General features: G+C 39.8%; 1 protein-coding gene across 1 annotated transcript in view; it reads right to left on the bottom strand.

Moving 5' to 3' along the window:
* Positions 1 to 22,799, bottom strand: part of LOC122796908 (CD109 antigen-like) — a 969,469-nt gene that overhangs the window by 262,087 nt on the left and 684,583 nt on the right. The window contains exons 21-22 of the mRNA XM_044065708.1: positions 2,100 to 2,213; positions 1,775 to 1,987 (exon numbers count right to left, since the gene is read on the bottom strand). Of these exons, the coding sequence (XP_043921643.1) occupies positions 1,775 to 1,987; positions 2,100 to 2,213 (327 nt within the window). The remainder of the gene's footprint in view (positions 1 to 1,774; positions 1,988 to 2,099; positions 2,214 to 22,799) is intronic.

Raw genomic sequence — 22,799 nt, 5'->3', positions numbered from 1 at the left:
AGAACAGTTACTCTGACTCCCCCACACACAAGGGTGGTCCTTCTACAGACCTAGGTAATTATAGACCCATTAGTCTCAGCGGCCTTATATACTAAGCCATGAAACGTGTCATCACAGAACTCATTTATGCAGACAAAGGCAATATAACTGATCTAGATTCCAATTAGTTGGTTTTGTAAAGTGCATGTCCAGTCTCCTACCCCTTGCAACTTCTTTGAAAAGTTTACTGGGTTGCAGACAGTGATGATTCTGTGCAAACTGATTATCTTGACTTGGCCAAGGCTTTTGACTCTATCTGCTATCTTGGTATTATTGAAAAATTAGACAAGCTTAATATAAATCCCCACTTTGTCCACTGGATTGTAAACTGGATATCCAATAGATCCCGTGTTGTGAAAGTTACTGTTTCTCTTTCTCAGTGGAAAATTGCAACTAGTGGGGTGCCACAGGGAACAGTTCTAGGCTCCAGTTTGGCATTTATTTTGCAGACATCCAAGCCAATATCCCAGAAGAGTAGTTGACCATGACTGCAAACTGGGCACTTTTATCTGCTCATGCACTAATGCAAAACAGCTTTGCTGAGTGCTGGGATGTACGCATACATGGTATATTAAAAAGGTGTTGAACTAAATGAAGAAAGTGCAGCATTTGGAAGAAAAGTTGCTCCAACTTCATATGCTGTAAATGGTATGCCTCTTCAGACTAATACAGTCTAACAGACCAGGGTACTTACATAGATAACTCTCTTATTCAGTCATCATATTTTCACCATAGTCAACAAGTTCTTCTATCTAGCCTAGTTTATTTCCAATAGAATATCTTCAAAATCTAAAGATGTTATCCTACCACAGTATTCTTCCCTTAGCAAACTCATCATCAAATAAAATGCAGCCTTTGTTATGAACAAATTCAAGCATATTACTCAATTGGAAAGGTCCCAAAGATTTCTTACCAGGAAAATTGAAGGTCTTAAATCTTTTAACTACCCTGACAGATAAGCAAGACTCCTTTTATACTTAGTAGTTTACAGGAACCAGTCTGACTTGACCTCCTATTTCTTTGAAAACCAGTGGCTCTACAAACATCCACACTAAGGGCCTAATCTACTCCAACAAATAAACAATACTCACTGGAGGGATAGCTTCCTAACTCAGTGTATCCCATTATCCCAGCCTATGGAATAAGTTACCACTTCGGGTTAAGCAAATTACTACTACATCAACATTTAAGGCTAGTCTTAATGACTGGAAGGGCAAACACAAATTAGCACCATGTGCAGCCAGCTCGATATGGGAGGTGAGCACTATTAAGTGACTGAAAGGGGCTTGCTTAAATGTATAAATGGCTAGGCATATTATGGTCCCCATGAACGCCTGTCTGGTATGTTCCCATACTCCTAAGTCTATTACAGAATGGCTTGCACATTTTCAGTGTATGGCCAGGTCTCACCATTTCTAGTTTCCAGTAGTGTTTCATGGACACAAAACAAGTGTACCAACAAAAACAAACCAATCAATTGGAACTCATAATGGTATACATAAACTATATAAACAAATAAGTGTGTGTGTGGGGGGGGGGGGCTGCATCTGTGTCCTTTTTAGTAATGAAACAATAAAGACAGTTAAAGTAGACTCTGCTTCACCAGGAAAAAATATTCTTTTCTGACATTTTTATCTCATTGTTTATAGAAGTAAGTGGTTTCTGTGTAATGAAGTTCTGTAGTACATACATTTTATTTTTCTTATTCATATCTTTAATGAAAATGAAACATTACCTTAACAAGCACCGATTGAGTAATAGCATCAGAAGCAACAGGGGACGTTGCTTTTACTGTGATAGAAAGCTCTCCCAGCAGATTTGGTTTTATAGGGAAAAGAACTGTTTTTCCATCCTGGCTTGGTATAGTTACCACATACTGGTTTGAAATGGTGGTGTTGCTGCTTGATAAAATATCAAATGACTCATTTTTCTGCAGTGTCACTGTAACCTATTATATTACAAAAAAAATGATAGTTGTAAGAGCTTCTGTTGGCATTAATAAAGTAACAAAGGAGGTCATTGACCTATTTATTAGACATACACATAGAACGAAAAGATACCTCAAGGGAGTCTTCTTTATAGTTGAAAATTGTTACTTCAAGGATGAACTGCTCTCCTCGGATAACAGAATTTGGAAGGTTTAAGAATATAAAAAATGACTGAAATGCTTCAAGCTACAAAGAATAAAATAAATAAATAAATAAATAAATGGTTAGTCATATCATATTTACAATTAATAAGAAGTAGTAGCCATTAGCAGATGATGTTCAGCTATCCAGATCAAACATCACCTACCCTGAGTTACATAATTCTCTTGTTCTCCTACTAGTTACACTCTCACTTTCCATTACACGGCGCACTCTGTTACATCAGTCAACACTTCTCACTTCTGTAATCATTTGCTTAACACAATTTCTTTTAACTCTTTACAAATGCTAACATCCAGTCCACTCATCCTATCTTTCCCACATAGACAGCACATAGCTGTTCTTATAATATAGACACATCACTTTCTGAATCTGATTTGTCCTGATTTGTTATTTAGTTCACAATTGCTAAATTGCTACCTTCATGTTGATGTCGGATGAAACCAGAACCCCACGCAAATCTTATGCAGACACTAGGAAGACTTGGAAATTCCACAGGGAATCACAATAAAAGCATGAATACTAAGGCAACAACACTAACTGCATAAACACATTGCTATCCATTGAAGTTTTTGAACAATAGTAATTAATAGTTAACTGAACAAAATACTGGAATACAGAAGGCATTAAAATTTTGAAAACAGAGCCAGAGCTTTGTTTCTTGTGGATGATAGTCAACTGATGTCTTAAGACATTTTGTAATTTGCTTCTGCATTTGTTTAAACCCTTGGAATTCAAAAATCAAATAAAAATATTATTTGAGAGGCAGCATTCAACTTTGACTCTTTTACTGCCAAATCATCCAACAATATGGAACTGTTTTAATAAATGCATTACTCAGAAAAAAATAGGCTATTTGTGTTAATAAAATGAAACAGAAAAATAAGCAGAGGAGATAACAACAATTCAGGTTAGTAATACAGTAGTAGCTTGAAAACAGCTTGCACCCCAGAGCAAATGAATGATGACTTTGTGCAATTCTTCAGCATAACACCCAGCATTGACTACTACACTGTGAACCACTTCTTTTTAGTGAAAACATCATAGTTAGCATTCTTTTTTCCTCATAGTAGCAGAGTGATAAAATCATACTGCCCTACACAACATATTTAATTTTCAGGTAAGTGGATCAGGTTTATCAAAATAATAGTAATTCAGTGTATTTATCATTTCTTGAGGTATTTGATGAATGTGTCTATAAAGTATTCTGTAAAGTGTAACTGTGTAAGAGTGCAATCATGTATTTATTTATTTATTTTATTTTACAGTTGTTTACCAGGAAGTCAGACTGAAATGAGGCCCGGGGAGAAAAGCTCCACATCAAACAATATGTACAGTGGTAAATGTACAATCAAAAAAGATATATCATACAATGGTTTGTTCCAAGCAAGCTTAATTTACACATAGTAGACTCTGGATGGCAGTATTTGGGAGAAAAGACTCACATTAACTGATTCAATCAAAAGGCACATCACACAAGATGCAATAATTTACACATAGTAGGCCCTGTATGGGAATATTTGAGTACTGTATAATAGAGATAGGAAGCAGTAAAGAGAGGAAGGTAGCAAGAATTGGAGGACAGCAGGAAAGCATTTATGTGATGCAAGGACAGAGCCAGGATTGCAAGAGGTGTGACTTAAGTAACTTTTTGAACAGTGAGATAGATGGTGCTGGGGAGATATTTTGGAGGAGGTTATTCCATTTCCTAGTGATGGTATGAGAGAAAAGAGATTTCCCTGCAGTATTTTTGGCTTTGGATATACAGAGCAGGGTTTTGTTGGATGAACGTAGAGGACAGTTTGCTGAATATTGGTTTAGTAGTTGGTTTAGGGCTGGAGTTTTGTGGGAATTCTTTAGTATATTGAAGGTGAGCACTAGTTGGTGGTAACCAATTAATTGAGGGAGTTCTAACCACTGTAGCTCCTTTAGGGCAAGACAGTGATGGCTTCTAAAAGTGGAGTTATTGGCAAATTTTACAATTTTATTGTAACATGATTCTAGTTTGTTTAGGTCTGTTTTCCTGATGTGGGTTAGGATTGGTGATACTTACATAATGGTAGACAAAAGGTGGGTTTGGGCTAGGGTGATTTGTGCTTGGTCTGATAGGAACTGTTTGGGTTTGTATAAAGTTCCTCATTTTTTATGTATCTTTTTAATGGTTTGAGAGATATGGACATCAAAGTTAAGATCCTTATCTATTTCAATACCGAGGAGCTTAGTATGGGGGGAGGGAGAGATTGCGGTGCCATTTTTGGAGGTGATAGTGTAGGAAGTGTGGTTCTGGATTTGTTGGAGGTGAAAAGAAGTAATTTGGTCTTGGTGAGGTTTAGAATCAGTTGGATATCAGTAATCCATTTTTCCATGGAGCAGAAGGATTCTTGGGTAAGCTTTAGAAGAGTGATTATGGATGGGGCTGAGCAGATTAGGGTTGAATCATCTGCGTATTGTATAAGTGATGCATGCAGGGTTGAGGTATGTAGTTTGTTGGTGAAAATGGTGAATAGTAGATGACCCAGTATTGATCCTTGTAGAATTCCTATAGTAGTCGGTAGTAGAGGTAATAGTACACCTTGCCATTTGACTGATTGTTGGTAATAGTACACCTTGCCATTTGACTGATTGTTTTCTGTCAGAGATAATCAGATTATATATGTATAAATGGGTCTATATCAGAAGATCGAAGTTTCAAAACTTTGACTCTGATATGGTTGACACCATTCAATTGATGTCTTGAAACTTCAGATCTTTTAACAGAGATCTCCTCACAGAGCGAAAAGGGAAGATTTCCCTTTTCTGCACTGTAGTGCAATCTCAGAGTTGATATATTTAAGTAGTGTGGGGTGTGGGGGTGCAGGGTCCTTGCCCCCTGCTTAGAGTGTTTAAATACTTTGTTTTTGTAGGTTGTTGTGTTTTATTACATTTTCGAAGTTTCAGTGGATTTATATTATCTTATCCAGTTTTTGAAAACTCAAAATTTATATCATCAAGACCATATGTTCAAGTTTCAAAAAACTTGAATGTAAAAAAAAATCTATGTTTTTGAAGGAAGCAAGACCCCCTGCACCTCCACACCACTTGCAAATAATATTTACCAGCTCTGAGATTGTTCTACAATGGAGAAAAGGGTAATTTCCCCAATCTCCACTGCATTGTGATCTACATAAAAAGGAGAAGGACATTTTGGAAGATGTTCAGTTCCAGAGCCAAAGGAGTGTGTATAGGTAGGACAAGCTGCCAATAATTTATTATTTTCAGCCTCTCACACAATCATTTTTTCTTTCACAATCACAAGTTATTTCTCACATTCAAAGCAACAGCTTCCAGTTTTAGACTGTAGTCTGTCTTAATCTGTTCCACTCCCACCTACCAAGTGACTAGCATTACACCCATCTCCACCTTTCTTTTTGCAGACAGTGAATCCACATTTTAGCTCCATGATCCATTTATGGACTAAGCCTGACTGGGCTAGATTGGTAACCTGACCATCAGTAAGCTTGACTTGGCTAGACTGGTAACCTGACCATCATGGATTGTTTTGTGAAAGCACGATCGTCAGGTAACAATCATGGATTGTCTTGTGAATGCTCCATCAAAATCTAGCTCAAGAGATGGTTCACAGTACACATGTTCTGCACACAGCTCACAGCTTCTTCAGCTGTAATATCACAGGCGAAACTTCCATGGTTTGTTATTTGCCTGGCCAGTTATCTCAGACACGTTTGTAAAGGGTGATCTTACCAGGAACACTAAGGATCAGAAAACATAGCTTGAAGGCTTACAAATGTCTTGTTTATGCAACTGTAGCCAATAAAAAATAAAAATGTCTTGTTTATGCAACTATATGCAAAAAAAGTGTCTCACCTTGATCAGCACAGACAACACAAAAGTTCTTAATTGAGTCACCTAAAAAAAAAAACAAATCCTCTACTGGTTGAGTCCAGCTTTACAAAGGTGCATGATGATGCCCATAGCTCCTAGTGTCAATGTCCTTTAAATCTGTTTTGCCTGTACTTTCCATTTGCTAGCATGATGTCACCCACATAGTGACCTACATCTACCTGTAGAAGCAGTATCCTCAGTCCCATCCTCTTTGGCTAGCTCCTGTAGAAACCGAAGCAGCTAAGTGAACTTGGAACTTCTATATCTACCTTTCAGCAGCACTCTCCCTCCCCCAGGAAGGACATGGCCATCCTCATTAACAGTGCCATTAGTCACATGAGTCGCAAATCAAGCTGGGGTCTATTGGGCCTAGTCAGGGTTTCATTTCTCTACACCACCATAGCTGGCTAATATATATATATATATATATATATATATATATATTATAATCATTTGTTAAACTTTTCTAAAGTCCTAAAACATGGGTATTTCTGGATGGCTTTATTTTATTTTAAGTGGCAGAGGCCATTTAGCACTAGATAGGGCTATGTGTACTTTTACATTGACCTAACCTAACTAGATATATGAGACTTGTGCTACCTCAAGGTTTATAGTGTTCCATGCCTGTGTAGTCACTGCGTTACAGCTGTGTTATCAATACAGAGTATCATTGCCAAGTCATGGTCTTCTTTACAGAACCATGTGTGGAGAAGGTGTTATTATCCAGCAATGGATTCACTTTTTGTCATACGTAAAGTATATGGCTGCTGCAAGATTGTTCCATATCTTGTGGGGTTATTTTAAAATGTTGTGATACCTTGAATTGTTAGGGACGTAATGAGGTAATGAACTCGAAGTGTTATACTTGAATGTCTGTATTTTAGGAATCATAAACCTGGTTGTGGATTTTTTGAGAAATGTTTGCACCCCTCTCTGCCAACTGTCAAATCTCCCCTCAGTCAGACATATTTACTCAAGAGGAACATCATCCAGGCAGCAATGGGGGTGCTTTGTACTCATGCCAGGAACCTGACAACAAGAGCCTTTTCTATGTCTATGGCCTGACTGTTACCCCCTAGTCTTGATGTGAGCACTTACCAGAGTCAGCTATGCTACCCAAATCCATGGATGCATACTTCCCCACATATACTGAGAGGGACTACCATGACAGCATGGGTGGCCATGTCTACACCTTATTGCCACTGGCTCCCCACATTATGATAAGTTTGCAGTCTTCAGCTATGGTCCTGTCATCAGATCACTGGAGTGAGTTTTGAGGGAACCACTGGCCTCACCTTACCCATCCTCCAGCCTGTGGTGTCAAGCAACCAAGCCACTAGTCAAACTGAGATTACTTGAGATGTAGTCAGAGCTCAGTTCACTGGTATTACTGGCCCAGTCTACTGCGAATGTTTTTTGATGGGCTGTATTTCACTTTCAGTTTTATAGACACTGATAAGACTGTTGAGAACAAAGTGATGCTCCAGTACCTAAGGTCCAGATTGCACTACAAAGTGAGCATCTATACCTATACTACACTCTGCTCATTTTCAGATGTATGTTCCTTCAGTCCAAGTGTTTGTCATCTTACAGTTTTTCCAGTCTCACCTGTAAGCAATTTTATCAAAGTTTTTTTTAGCCTGGTGAGTAGATTAAGAGGAGAGGAGGAGAAACTTTGAAAAATAATTTTTATGTGCTTATTGTCAACAGCCAATAAACAGGGAGAGGGAGGGAATTATGTTGTCTAATTATCATAAGGGGCAGGAACAACAGATACACAGGGTTTAAGAATTTTAATACAATGGGCAAGATGGAAAAACAATTAGACCCTTAGCTCTGAGAGACTTGCTTGGAACTCCTCCAATGCAAAGACAAGTCCTGAACTATCCTGACATACACTCAGTACACAAGAATGAAACCAGGGTTTAACAAGAGTTAGACCGCTTAAAACAGCAAAAATGCAGTGCATCTATGTAAGTCACTAATATAGGCTTAAAGACCTTAGCTAAAGCAAATACAGACTGTTAAAATTAATTTAAAATCTGACCAAACAATGAAGACACTTGCCTGTCTTTTTCTGCGCAGTAGATCTATTACAATTAAGGTCTTGTACGTGATACTGATGAGAGAACGAGTCTACACATACTCTGCATTATTGGACTAATCCAGTTAAATAGATGCATTTATATCACGTTATCGAAAGATGAAAATATCGAATGCTATTTCATCTAACCTAAAATATCTAAACCACATAATATCAAACATTCAGAACAGCAAATTTTTTCAGAAGGAAAAAAATTGTTATTCCGAAACAGATACATACAACACAAGCACACCTAAAAAACATCAAACACACACATACACTTATAATCCTACAACTAACCCTACACTAAACTATACATACACTACTATCTATCCACTTACCTTAACCCAAACCCTAACACTAAGGTCTGTCACTATCCTGCACTCACCTAACCTGTGCCCTAACCCTAACTCACTTTACCTGCCCCTAACCCTAATTCACCTAACCCACGCCCTAACCCTAACTCCCCTAACCTGCACCCTAACCCTAACTCACCTAACCCGCACCCTAATCCTAACAACCACACAATCGCACACTTACCTGAACCTGACCCATAAATTTCCACCATAGCGCTGAAAATAGCAAAGCCACAGAGCTGGCCAACTGAATTCTTTCCCTAGGAAAGAATTTGGTGTTCTGCAGCTTCGCTATTTTTAGCGTTCACTCAAAACGGGTTGATATTAGAATGTTCAAACTTTTAAAACTTCGATGTTCTGATATAGACCCAAATAGATACCTATCAAAAGATGAACTGCAAAGTTATATACTTGAAGTCACCTGAGTTCAGTAGAATAAAGCCCTAGCTAGCATATGTGCTGATAATCCAAGCATGGATAGATCAATGAACAGACCAGTATAGAAAAGTCCTTTATGCAATAAGTAATTTATCTAGGTGATGTTATTTAAATGAATGCAAAATGTAACAACTGCTGCCACATTATGCTTTATTAAATTTAACACTGTTTCGCAATGAAACGGTCTATCACACATTCGTTTTTAACAAATTTTGTAACAAGTGTCTATGGCAGGTATACATTAACACATTATAACAATGTTGTAAGCTTCCTAGGTGAAGTTGATAGTAAATATTACACATTTTGCCCACGTGTTTCACTTTGTGAGAGGCAGTATTCCATATTTTTGAGATGGAAGGCTGAGAGCTAAGAGCCTAAGGGTTGTATGGATGACCAAAGCTTTAGTTGAGAAAAGGTTGATCTTTAATCATGTCAAACGCTCAAGCCAAGAATAACTTGACACATAGTTCCACTGAATTACAAGCTGTCATTTATTTCACAGGGAGGAAGAGATATGATTAGATGTCAGCATAACAGCGTTGTCACAGTTCCTGCCTTTAAATAACATCACCTGGTAAAGGCACATATATTCTGAGCACTAATAATTAAAATAGTGAGGTCTGTACTGTCCTGCACCAAAGGGTACAACTCTTACAAGACAGAATACCTGAAACTACCCACTGATGACTCCCTAAGTAGTAAAATGCAATCCGATTGAGAACCATGGAAGATAATCCAGAGTAGGAATTCAAGTGGCCCCAGAAGATACAATAGACTGATTTCTGAAATATAACTAAGGCATAAAAAAGGGCGAAGACTGAATAACATCTTTGATCTATTGCCACTAGCAGGTAATTAACCACCCTAGGAATTCTAGCCTCAATACTGTGGCAGATCCTGAAATCCAACTGAAAATGATCCAAGAAGTTAAAATTTAAAAATTATTATAGCTGAGCATAAACAACTTTCTTATTATCTTGTCCAATAAAGTCAGGTTAACTGAAGTCAAGTCACATTTCTTATTGAGCTTTGATCAAAGCGCTTAGCAATGACAGGCTGAAGACAAATAATCCAAAATTAAACAAAGAGAGTACAATCTATAAAACAATTAAAAACGTCATTTAACATTAGATTACTAAAATACATATAAACCTGAAGCTAGTATGACATCTAAAACAAGAAAAAGGATACACAAACTTAAAATGTGCATGAATGCCCAGTCCCATGATGTATGGGGACAAAGCCCTAGGCTTGATACAAACTGTGAAACTTTATCAGTATCCTGAGGTAAAATACCAATAATTGTCATATCAATTTCCATAAAATATTCCATCATTTCATCTATATGCTCTTTGTTTTCCATTCCTGATAACCAATAAGCCTTCCCCAGTCAAACCTGTGCCTATTTGTTTTATATTAAGTATCCACATCATGGGGGGAGGGGCTATCCAGTGGGGCCATCATCCTTGAGAATTGATTGGTTCTGTGGTTATCTGAGGACCATCAGCATTTTGCAACCTGCTCCCCAGCAGACCATTTGGAATAGTGGCCTAAGGGACCTGCTGGTAAGAGCCATTATCACCAGCAATTCAGTTCATGCCTCAGTTCTCCTGTACTGTGTTCCATACTCTTCATCTGTATACCACTTAGGTTCATAGGTTCATAGCTTAGTACTAAGCTAACTGCCCTTGCGAGCCATTTTAAGCCTAGTCAATTGCCCCTTGTGAGACTCAAACCCTGCACCTTGTGTTTACAAGGCAAACACCTTAACCATTAGGCCACCCTCCCAACCCAACTTTTCCATTCTCTCTTCTCAATCTTTTCTAATCTCTTCTAAGTTATTATTTTATCAGTTGGTTATTATAATTCTCATACAATATTTTAGATGCCCCACTAATTTCACTATTTATCATTAGCTTCTGTTCTATACTCAACTAAAATCACAACCAGAGGTGGCTAAACAATAATTTCTTAAACTTTAATGACTTTTCCTGCTTCTGTGTTTCCCTTCACTGCCTTATTATTTTTCTCTTTGTAGTTCTCCCACTATTCTCCTTTCCCTAGACATTTCTTATTATTTGGGTAATTTCCTTACTTGAACTCTCCTTTATTTTATATCTACTTAGGTAGTGGTGTTTATCCTGCGGTTATATTTTTTAACTGCATGCACATCACACTATGTACAAAACCTTCTGTAACTAAATATTGAAAACACATTTCCTTTATTCTTCAATCCCTCCACCAGCCCCTTTTTGTTTGCCCGCATCATTTTGCTCTGCAGCGTATGGTACCAATTATTTACTTGTGCTGCTGTGTTTGTTCTTAGAAACTGTAGAATTCTATAGGTAATATTGAATACAGCAGAAGGTCAGCAAAAACTGAGAAGAACTGGCATAATATGACATGAATTAGAGAGACTGATCAACAGCCTGGCTGCTGAGTTTTGTATTAGCTGCATTCAGTTCCAAGGCTGGAAGCTTCAAGTATAGTGAAAGGCAGAACAGATATCTTAAGGTATTGAAATATTAATTGGTGCATAAATAAATACTATTCATGTTTTGATTCAGGCACTAAATGAAATTGTTTTCCTGTCTGTGATCAAGTTACTTAACATTTTGTTATATCTAGTCAGATCATAAGAATACTGTATCTGCTAAAATGCTTTAGTCTGTATAACTACAATTGTAGATCATTTATCCACTTGCTGTGGACTATCCAAAATGCAGCCAAAGGTTAACTTATTATTGTTTCTGTGCTGTTTCTGGGGAGTTCCAACTTTGCCTACTGTTGCATTTCCATTATTTATAGGTTTACAAGTACATACAAGACAAGCAACCACAAGGGACTTTATATGGCTAGCCATGCAATCCAATCCAGTTATGTCACTATGTATCCTGAGTGTTTATTAGTAGGGTTTACGTTAGTTATGAAGTTTCTATAGGTTATGTGGGGGTATGGTAGTTTGGGCACTGATGTCTGCCTCTGTCTATTAGAGACATGGTGGCCAGACCCAGAGTTAATTTCCGATTTCCCATCCATTCGTTACAGTTACGCTTAAATAGGATTATGGATAGACTCTGCTTCATATGGATAGGTAGTCTATTCCAGAGCATGGGGATCCTATGAGACACATAGCTGCCTCTCCAATATGTCATATTTATGTGACAACCAAAATTTTAATTTTTGTATCTAGTGATTCTGATGCTCTTCATTTTGCAGATGTGCAAAAGGTCCATCAGACCTGGATCCAAGGACGCCTTGTATGCAAGGCATAGATCACATCTTAATAACCCATAGGAGACAGAGCATAGGGACAGGGATTTAAGATAATCCATGTAGAACAATGTGTTTATATCTTGAATTCTCCTTGTAAGGAACCTTTGTGGGTATTCCTGCTGTTGCATATGTCTAGTCAGGTACATGCAGAAGGGGGCATTATACTCAATAATGAGTCTGATAAGGGTCAGATAAAGTGGCACTATGACTTCCTTGCACATGGATGCCATGCCCATATTTATAAGTTGGGATACATAGAATGATTTTCTTACTACCATGGCCACATGTTAGTCAAGGGCCAGATTACTGTCAATATATGTTCCTAGATCTCTGACTACCAGGTCAACTGCTAGGGGTGTCTTATTGATGCAGTAATTAACCTAGGTAGCAGTGCTCCCAAAAGGCACTACAATGCATTTTTTGGCATTGTGTTTTAGTCTGTGACTTTGGAACCAATCATTTGAATGTGTTAGATGCTTGTGTCATGGAAGGGAATATATGACAGTTCCCAAGCTGTAGTCATTTGCAAACTTGGTCAGCCAAAAGCCTTTGACATTAGCCCTTATATCCAAGAAGCAGATTCCAAATAGCAGCAGTCCCAGCAAGGAGCTCACCTCAGTGGTGATCGGTCGGTCTCTAATTGGAGGTGATATCACCCATCCTCACTTCCTGGGTCCTTCTTTAAGCCAGCTGGCAATCCAGTGAGTTATGTAGGGGTTATGCCCAGTCTGGCGAGTTTGTCAACAATTTCCAAGTGGGGTATTGTATCAAACACTTTAGCCAAGTCCAGGTATTAAGTAAGCACTGTTTTTCCCTCATCCATTACCTTGCTTACCTATTCCAAGAATTCCACCAGTTTTAGTAGGCATGACCTTTCATGGACAAAGCCAAACTGGGCTGAGTGTAGTGTTTGAAAGTTGTCCATGTCTATGTTGATCATTTCCATGATAATTAATTTCACAGCTTCACATCAAATGAGGAATCAGGAAAAAACAGAACTAATAACTAGAAAGTATTCCCAGGTGAAATGGACTACTCAGGAGCCACAAACCAAAAGTGAAATATTTATTTAAGCTTTAAGTGAATACAAATCAGTTTTTCGTCAGTAAAGCTTCTTCAGGTATAGGTCAGGACATAGCTGTAGATATAGCTTGTGTTAGTGCATATAAGTTTTAGGGTGTATGGGGCTTCCTCACCTGAAAATGCACTGGTCTGTGTTGGGAGATTACAATGATGCATTTTTGATCTGTTGTGATCAAGCACTTTTTACTTTTCATTTTGTCTATTTATCTGTCTTAATGTTTATGGCTTGAGCTTCATATAAGAGCCTTCTAAAGACATTGGATTGATTAATGCACCTATGTCTCCACAGAAACTTGAAACACATTGGCCAGTCTAATATGCTAAATTAAGTAGTGCAATTAAATAAACAGGCATTGGCAGTCAGCTATTCTAGTCACATTTGAAGGATAGTTAGACCCCCAGAATTAATAAACTCCATGTAGGAATAGCATTATTCCTACACAGAGTGTATGGTGGCAGTGTCCGCACCTCCCTCTCAGCAAAGCACCTTGCATATTAATGAAGGAGTGCTACTGAGTGAAATCCGTGGGCATGGTTACTGAATCAGTGCTAGGGAGTGTGTTACAGTGCTCGGACATCTGTAAGATGCCCCCTGCACTCTCAAAGTGCCATACAGCACTAAAACAATGAAGAAAGTGTCCTCAGACACTTAATTAAGAATGTCAAGTGTAATATTATGTAGGGAGTGTGTTACAGTATCCGTAACACACCCACTGCATTGTGAAAGTGCCGTATGGCACAAAAAAATGAAGAAAGTGTCCTTGGATACTTAATTAAGAAATGTGAAGTGTAATGTCATGTAGGGGGTGTGTTACAGTATCAGTAACACACCCCTGCATTGTGGAAGTGCCATACGGCACTGAAACAATAAAGAAAGTATTTAAGAATGTGAAGTGTAAAGTCATGTAGGGGTATATTACAGGATTCATAACACACCCCCAACATTGTGAAACTGCTTTACAGCAATAAAACAATAAAGAAAGTGTCTTCGGACACTTATTTGATAACGTGAAGCGCAATTGCTCAGCAGTGCTTAAACATACCAAGAAGCTATATAGAAATGTATAGGTGAAGTCTTCTCTGCCATGTTAGCTGAATAGTTAAAGTCACGGCTTCATGTGCAGTAGGTGCACAGCTCTAATACTAAGACAGGCCATTCAGCTTTTGCATTGGAAAGCATATGTCTATTTTTTTGCCCTAGTTATTGATATTTGTCAACCAAGTTAGCGCAGCTGGTTCAGAATCCCAGTGTCAGTGGATATATAACGTGAAAAACCCAGTTAAACACAAGTGTCCAATGCAATCCAGTTACACACCAAGGTACAGTAATTAAAGTAAAATACAAACAGATAACAATAAAGTATCAATAAGCGTAATTAATTGCAAGCTATATGCATGTTATCATGTAGCACTTTTGTTTGCCCTGAGCTAAACTGTGCTAAGCAGTGCTGAGGCAAGCTAAGCAATATTTAAGCAGAACCTGTTTGAGCAATACTTAGCAACACTTAGCTCTGCTTAGCTGGTTCGAGCATTGCTTAGCAGTCCCATTCTAAGCAGTACTCAGCCTGCTAAGCAGATGTATGTACTGCTAAGCACTGCTAAGCATTTGTCACTTTAAGCACTGCTCAACTCAGCTTAGTGGGTTTGCACACTGCTGAGCTTTGCTCGGCATTTTTGAAAATGGTCCAATTGTGGCAAAGGGCAGGAAAATGGCCTTATTTAAACTGCACAGGTGGGAATACAGGCAGAACCTGTGACAATTTGATCTGTGCAGGAACTATGGCAGGTGCTGGGGAGGGGTTGCATTTTCTGGCATAGCACTGGGGCATGTTGGAGTCCAGGGTCATGGTTGGGCTCCTCATTAAGAACCATGAAGACAGACTGCTGCAGGGCCAGTACCAGAGCTCAAATACAAGTCTGAGGCGTGGGACCATCTGGCACGTGAGCTCACCAATGCCACTGGCATCCCCCGCAGTAGTAAACAGGTCTGTCATCATTATGATGACCTTAACTGGAGGAAGGGGGCACTCATGGCCCAGTGGATCCAAGATCAGGCTCAGAATGCCCTAGAAGTTTGCAAGTATCTCAACTGGTGAATTATCAAATTGTAGTATGAATATCTGATAGACAGGTAAGCACAACGGTGTGTTTTTCCCCCCACAGCTGCAGAGGACAGGGCTCATAACATTAAGGCCCATGCTGGACATCTGGTGAGGCTGCACTGTCAATGTGGTGAGTACAGATCTATTTTGCAATATATAGTACAGTAAATAAGAAAGTGTAATAATCTACTGGCATTAGTTATAGTGTGTTCTGAGTGTACTGAATAAATGTGTTGTTAGACAAACATTGATAGAAGTGACTAATGCCAGGTACTGTGTAATGCAGATGAAGCCACCAAACAAGCTACTATTGATGAAAGAAAGCCAACACCATAGTAATACTATGTAGGAATGAATCTGGTAATAAAGTACACTGTGACTGCTACTGTGAAGGTAATAAATGACATTCATTCATCATCTACAGGATATGGGATACAACTGAGCTTAGAATTTTGAATGTAATAAACACTGTGTCATGTTACTCTCAGTAAAACTTATTACCACAAACTGTTGTGTTTAAGCTGGTCTGTTGTTGAAGAAATACAATTGTACAGGTGCTACACAGTAAATATGGCTATGAGAGCATGACTTCAATGAGGTTTGTCTGATAACTAGCTGTTCTGCTAAACTGTATATGTGGAGCTTTAAAACAAGATACAATGAAATGTGATATATGTTCTGCACTAGGATCTGAACCTTGAATAGTGATGTGTAATGTATTATACTGTGTTCCCTGCAGCATTGTCTTGTGTTAACCTTTGCATTTCAGCTACATGTAATCCAGAATGTAGGTATGCTGATGCAGGCAAGTATGAGACTGTAATAGGTAGAGACTGCAAGTATATGATATGCAAATGTATATGGGTTGGGTATGCAACCCAGCATCCTGCTATGGTCTGTACAGATCACACATATTCACACCCACTAGGGGTTAAATGTGTATATCTGCATTCAAAGTATTAATACACAGTTCACTAACTATCTAGCATGCATGAATCTCAGGCATGTATATTCAACTGTCACTACAGTCTTCTGTGACACTCCACTTAGATTACAAGGTCAGACTGTGTAACCAAGTGAGTTTTAGGCACAAAGCAGTCAAGCAGCAGACAACAGTTCCCCAGTAGCTCAGTGTGATGAGAAATAGATATGTTGTTCATTTCTGAACACACAGACCACCGCTTGAATCCAGGGACTGGTACTAAGATGTGTTTATAGTTAAACACAATCAATCATGACTATTTGTAAAAATAGACAGGCAATGTTAACAGATATTTTCTCCACAGGGCTTACAGGTAAAGAAATGTTTGTATTAGCTGTATGAAGGGTATACTAATAAACTGTGTACAAATGTTCCAGTGTCCAACCCCATGCCTACAAATGAAAGCAGGATAGGTATGTACACCATGCACTCTTCCTGATACATGTCTCTCAAGTGTCACACTGTCATGGCTAGTGATCACTGTTGCCAATAGCCTTGGACACAAATATAAATCCAGTTGAAGCATGCCAGTAGCACACTCACACAACATCAGTGCAGGGTACGACTTGTTAGTCATATATCTAACCCTGACATGTATGAGTCCCCCCTAATTATGTACCTAGAGTTGTCACAGTTTGCCCCATACCATTCCAGGTCAACAGTTTAACAGGTATGTACGTGGTACAGAAGCTATAGGCCACAGGTAGATGTAAAGTGAAGGCAGACCTGTTGAGTATTGGCAGTACTGTTGTGAAAAATATAGCCTATACAGTTGATAATGTACTGTTTTTCTCTCCCCTCACCCCTTATCTGCATCACTTATTATTATTCATATACTATGGGTATGTTGTTCTCAATACCTAATGTTGAGACTTATGTTCTTTTATTGTTCATATATTTCAATGGTTGCATATTAACATACCTTGTTCAAATTCCACTGTTGGTGGCCTGTTGCCACAACTGTTATTGGCATGCTGTTACAATAATGACTGTTATTCCATTTATCCATGTGGTCCATTTGCTATGCACTTTTTTCCATTCTATTGTTCCCGGTTAATTGGACCATCCATGCATGCTGCTATAACTAATGTTAAAATGTTTTGTTCATGACTAACCAATACACTTTGACAAACATCAACACCATAGCACGTTTGGATAGTCAGATCCTAGTGGATCCACCTGTCTCGCCTCATCTGGCTATGGCACCAGCTCCCAGCACATCTGGGGCCCAACCTTGAGCTGCATCCTCCACTGGTCCTGCACTACCCTCGGGTGGAATCTCCTCAAGGGACGGGGCCTGATCCCCCCCACTGGCCACAGGCATGGAGAGGACCCTGTTACCCGACACCAGTCCTGAGGTGTGATGTGCAGGGTCATCCAGATTGAGGGCAGACTGGCACACCTCAAGGGACAGGCTGGCCCCGGCATCCAGCCCACAGCACAGCTACTTTCACAGCTGTGAAGGGGCAGTGGTGACTGCCCATGCGTGGGGACCTCAGTTCCACTGTTTCCATCTGGGGGCATGTGTTCCTCTGATTCCCAACCACTCTCGCCATCCAAGGTGTTTACCACCCTCCTGTGTCATACATCACCCCTGTCTGCTGTTTTGTCTGTCTTGTCTGTTTGCAAAAGCAACCTCTCCTACCCAACTTACCTCCCCAAACATACCTACAATCCTTCCCCAACATCTCAGTCTCCCCTTAAAAATAGGGGGCATCTGTCCCCACAAAAAAATTTTGTCCCATACATAGCTCTCCATTTTGCTCCCACGTACACTGATGTTATTCAATTTCCCCATGAAATACTCAACAAATTTATGTCACCCACAGCTCTCCCTGTGGGCTGAGAGGCTGTAAATTCTAAAATTGTCCACATCATGCACAGTAGTTGCTACACAAAAAACGGAGAGCTATGATCCTTTTCCACACCTGTCCTGCACATCCCTCACTGCTTTTCATAATGTTTTCCCCCTGCTTGCCCCTATTTCATCACTTTGCTATCACCCCTTTTTTTCTTTTCTTTTTTTGAAAATAGCACAGGTTTAAGAGGGGATAAGAGACTCTAAGTGAAGCTAAGGGAACCTAAGCACCTCTTGCTATCGTTTAGTATCACACAAACTCACACAAACCCATTAAAAACCACTTTAATCAGTCTATCTCATTCAGCCACTGTTCTGCCCAGCAACAAAATAACTAGTCCTGGCAAGTCTTGAACCCAGGACCCTGTACACTAGAGTCAGAGCAATGCACCACAAAACTAAAACAGCTGTAGGGAATTACTAATGCTTTTGTAAATATATCATGCAGTACAGTCATGTAACGTTAGGGAAAAAAAGACATCACTGCTAATTGTCAAGGCCAGGACCCTGCGCACTGGAGTCAGAGCAATGCACCATTACACTAAATTAGCTACGGGAAGTTAGTACTGCTTTTGTAAATATATCGTTCAGTACAGTCATGTAACATTAGTGAAAAAAGATACTACTGCCAAGCCCAGTACCCTGTGCACTACAGTCAGAGTAATGCACCATTACATTAAATTAGCTATGGGGAGTTAGTACTGCTTTGTAAATATATCATTCAGTACAGTCATGTAACATTAGTGAAAAAGACACTACTGCCAAGTATTGAACCCCGAGGCTTCTGAACTATTGCCAGAGAAATGCACAACTACACCAACTGAGCTCAGGAGAATCTATGCATTTTAGCTAAATATATAATGCAGTACAGTGATGTAACATTGGGGAAAAAAGACACCACTGCCAGGTATTGCACCCAGGAAGTTGTCAACTACAATATGATGCATCACAGTAGGCCAACAGACCCTGAGATCTAGTTGTTTTTTTACAAACATATCCTTATTGCCAGTGACACAGTACTCCTCTATATACTGGGACAAATCACAGTGTACTTGGGCTATGGTGACCACCTGTCCCACCTTGCGAGGGACAGACCCTCTTTGGGCAGTTGTGTCCTGCAAGGAAATTGAAAAAATGGCAAATGTCCTGAGATGTTAGGACAAACACATTTCCTATATTTTAAGTAATAGTTGCATAAAACAGTTATTCTGTATCTGAAACACCTAAATGTTATAAGAAACAGAATAAGCAACTAAAATGCTACAAGAATAAGCTTTTCTGTAGGCAAATAAATGAAGCTCTGTCCTATGTACAAGCTGTTGGTATGTTTTGCCCTGCAAAATCTGATGTTTTCACCAAAAATGTCCCACTTTCGCAATTTGAAAAGGTGGCAACCCTAACTTGGGCCTCTGATGCAGACAACAGACCAATACACAAACAAATAAATGTTGCTGGATGTACAGGAAGCCTACAATATCAGGTAGAGCAGGCAACTGCACAGACTGTTGCTGAATGACCACAGTTGTGCCCCCTCCATATGTCAGGGTTGCCTTAAAACCTATTATGTGTGCCGATATACTGGTAATGCAGTGCAGATTGGGGTTATAAACCATGACATACAGTTCAGTGTCACATGTCATACCCATCTGAACACACTTGTCCATGCCAGTCATATGTAACACACTGTATGCATGCACATATGTCTTACAAATACACCTGCTATAATATCAGTAATGTCTCATATAATATATATCATAATATAATATGATAATATAGTATATATATATATATATATATATATATATATATATATATATATATATAAATATGTTATTATTAATATATTCTATATCATCTGTCTGTTACATTTCTAGCATGTGTCACATCTGGAAACTCACAGTCCTGGCCCACAGCCCTGTCTGTCGCACAATAACTACATACATGTCAATAAAACATAGGAATAACTGAGCCATGCAATGTACAGCAAAACTAGTTGCTCCCACCACACTCACTGCCACCCACAGTAGCACGTTAAAGACCTGCAGGGTGGAACACATTTCACAATTACAACTATGTGTTCTAAATGTTGCCTAACACTCTCTGGATGGCACTATTATATAATATATGTTCCACAGGCATATGCTTCACCTGAATTGTTATGGGTATCCTCAGCCAGGCCATGCTTTGACACAGCAGCTGACACCACTCCCTCATTGACAGCAACAGCTTGCTGTCCCCTTATGTCTTCACGATCCCTAGTCTGACTCCTGGCCAGAATGCAGCAGTATGTACAGCTACCTGCAACAAACCTATCATAACTGCCACATACCTAGAACAACAGTATCCACGTGACACACATACATCAAGGATTGAGGGGGTGCTCATGTAAAAGAGACATGTGTCATAGTCTCCCCCTACAAACATACACAGCTGATAGAACAGCATCAACTGTAGCAGCATGCACATCCACATAAAAAGGATCTAGGACACTCACATCTTCCTATCTCCTTACTGACCCCAACACACATTGCTCAATAGTACACTGCTACAGAATCTGAAAGTCCGTTAACAATGGCCTGACATAACATGCAAAACTGTCGACAAAACACATCAATCCAAACAGTGGACAGTATTTCTACCTACCGTCTGTAAAGCTGTAGCTCCAACACATCTATAATGTCCTCCTCACAGAGCAGGAAAAGGGGCCAGGCCTACATGAAGGCCTTAATTATAACACTGTGTGGCCATGCTATTGGCTAATGAAAAGGTGACCCAGCTGTTCTGGATGCAATTAGCAAGTGTGAATCACAGATTGGTGCACAGGCAATCACCTGTGCATGAGCATTGCCTACAAAAGGCAAGCTGCTGCCTATGGTAAACAGGTCTGAACCTTTATTCATGAAGAGAGACTGTGATTCACTAGGATACTACAACTTGATTTCTTCACCCAAAGGATTACAGCACTATACCAGGTATGTCATTGAATGAAGCATGTAATGGAATGAAGATGTAGGGATGCAGTCATGGCAAATAAGAATTTAAACTATATGTCTCAACAACATTGCCTGGATGGACATGTTGCTGTTAGACTGTTGTCCAGCACCTGTGGCCATCCCTTATGGCTCTGTCTGCAGTGACAAAGATCACAGCTCTGGCCCCTGAATCACCCCAGCAATGGTCAGCTCACATACGACTGCTAAGTTTGTTGTCTTTTGTACAATACCAACAGTAAGAACTGGTGGATACAGGTGGCATATGACATCATGAACTATCAGTGAGCCCCTCTCACTCTGTGACTGTCATACAGGTTTACTTCAAAGACTGTACAGGTGTCCCTCACCATTAATGTGGTACTCTGGCTAGGTCACTGTGTACTCCACACCTGCATTTCATTGCCTGCTGACACCTATGGCTAGCATACCTGGTGACCCCCTGCAGCAGAACAGTCAGCAGGTTATAGTTACTAGTAGTGGAAGGACACTAGGTCTGGCTCAGCAGCAGTGCGTACATATTGAGCATAAAATGTAAGGGAATGCATACAGTGCCATTTATTCGTGTACCAGTACTGTATTCCCAGGGGTCTGCCATGTCACAGACACATTCCACCAACTTTGTGGACAACCATCACTTATTGTCCAACCGGTGTCTAGAAATACATATTTCAGTGGCAGGGGGTCTACATCTATGAGGCGCATCTACACATTCTGAAAACATCCAGGTACTGCAGATGTCATACAGCTACAAGGAGGACACATTACACCACATATGCACTGCTCTCAGTTATTGTGTAGCACAGATGCTGTTGGAATGTCCACATGCACTTGTAGTACCACTCACCTATTTTTTGGATGTAGGTTGGATGACATGGTACTAACATGCTGCCCATAGGAGACACCCAGCAGTGGATGACAGTGACAGATGTGGACACATACCAACACAGTGTATCATACCACTCAAGCCATATCTGCTATTCTTGGTGTCATATCACTTTACTAGGCTATGGGCCCTGAGCAGCCATATGTCCAGGTCAGATGTTAGCCCATGTGTATGCAAGGCAGCATTCAATGCCCCCATCCAACAGGGACATAGGCTGTATTCCAAGGATATATGTGAAGTTAAACATCCAATTATCCAGGCTACACCTGCAAAGGTGTAAATAGCTACACTGCCTGATGTAAACAGGGTGGCCATTCCACTGCAGGCTGATTGTGTGGGACACACATCTGAGTTGCCAACAAGGCCACTTCATGTCACACACCAGGTTGAGGATGTGTGTGTGTGTGTGTGTGTGTGTGTGTGTGTGTGTGTGTGTGTGTGTGTGTGTGTGTGTGTGTGTGTGTGTGTGTGTGTGTGTGTGTCAGCTACTTGGGCAGGGACACAAAGCACTGGTTGGATAGAGGGAGTGCTAGGAGGACTTGGCTTGGAACCCTGGCTAAGGACTCCACTCTATAGCTGTGCCTGTGGGGAGTCTTATTGGGTAACTAGAGAGAAAGGGAGAAACCAGCCCCAGACTGACTGTGATCTCTGTGTGCTCTTAATGGAAATTGTACTTT

The sequence above is a fragment of the Protopterus annectens genome, chromosome 1.part0 (genome assembly GCF_019279795.1).
Source record: "Protopterus annectens isolate FY-2018-M chromosome 1.part0, PAN1.0, whole genome shotgun sequence".
NCBI classification, from domain to species: Eukaryota; Metazoa; Chordata; order Ceratodontiformes; family Protopteridae; genus Protopterus; species Protopterus annectens.
Note: the sequence above shows the minus strand (reverse complement) of the source record. Positions and strands in the feature narration are given on the sequence as shown.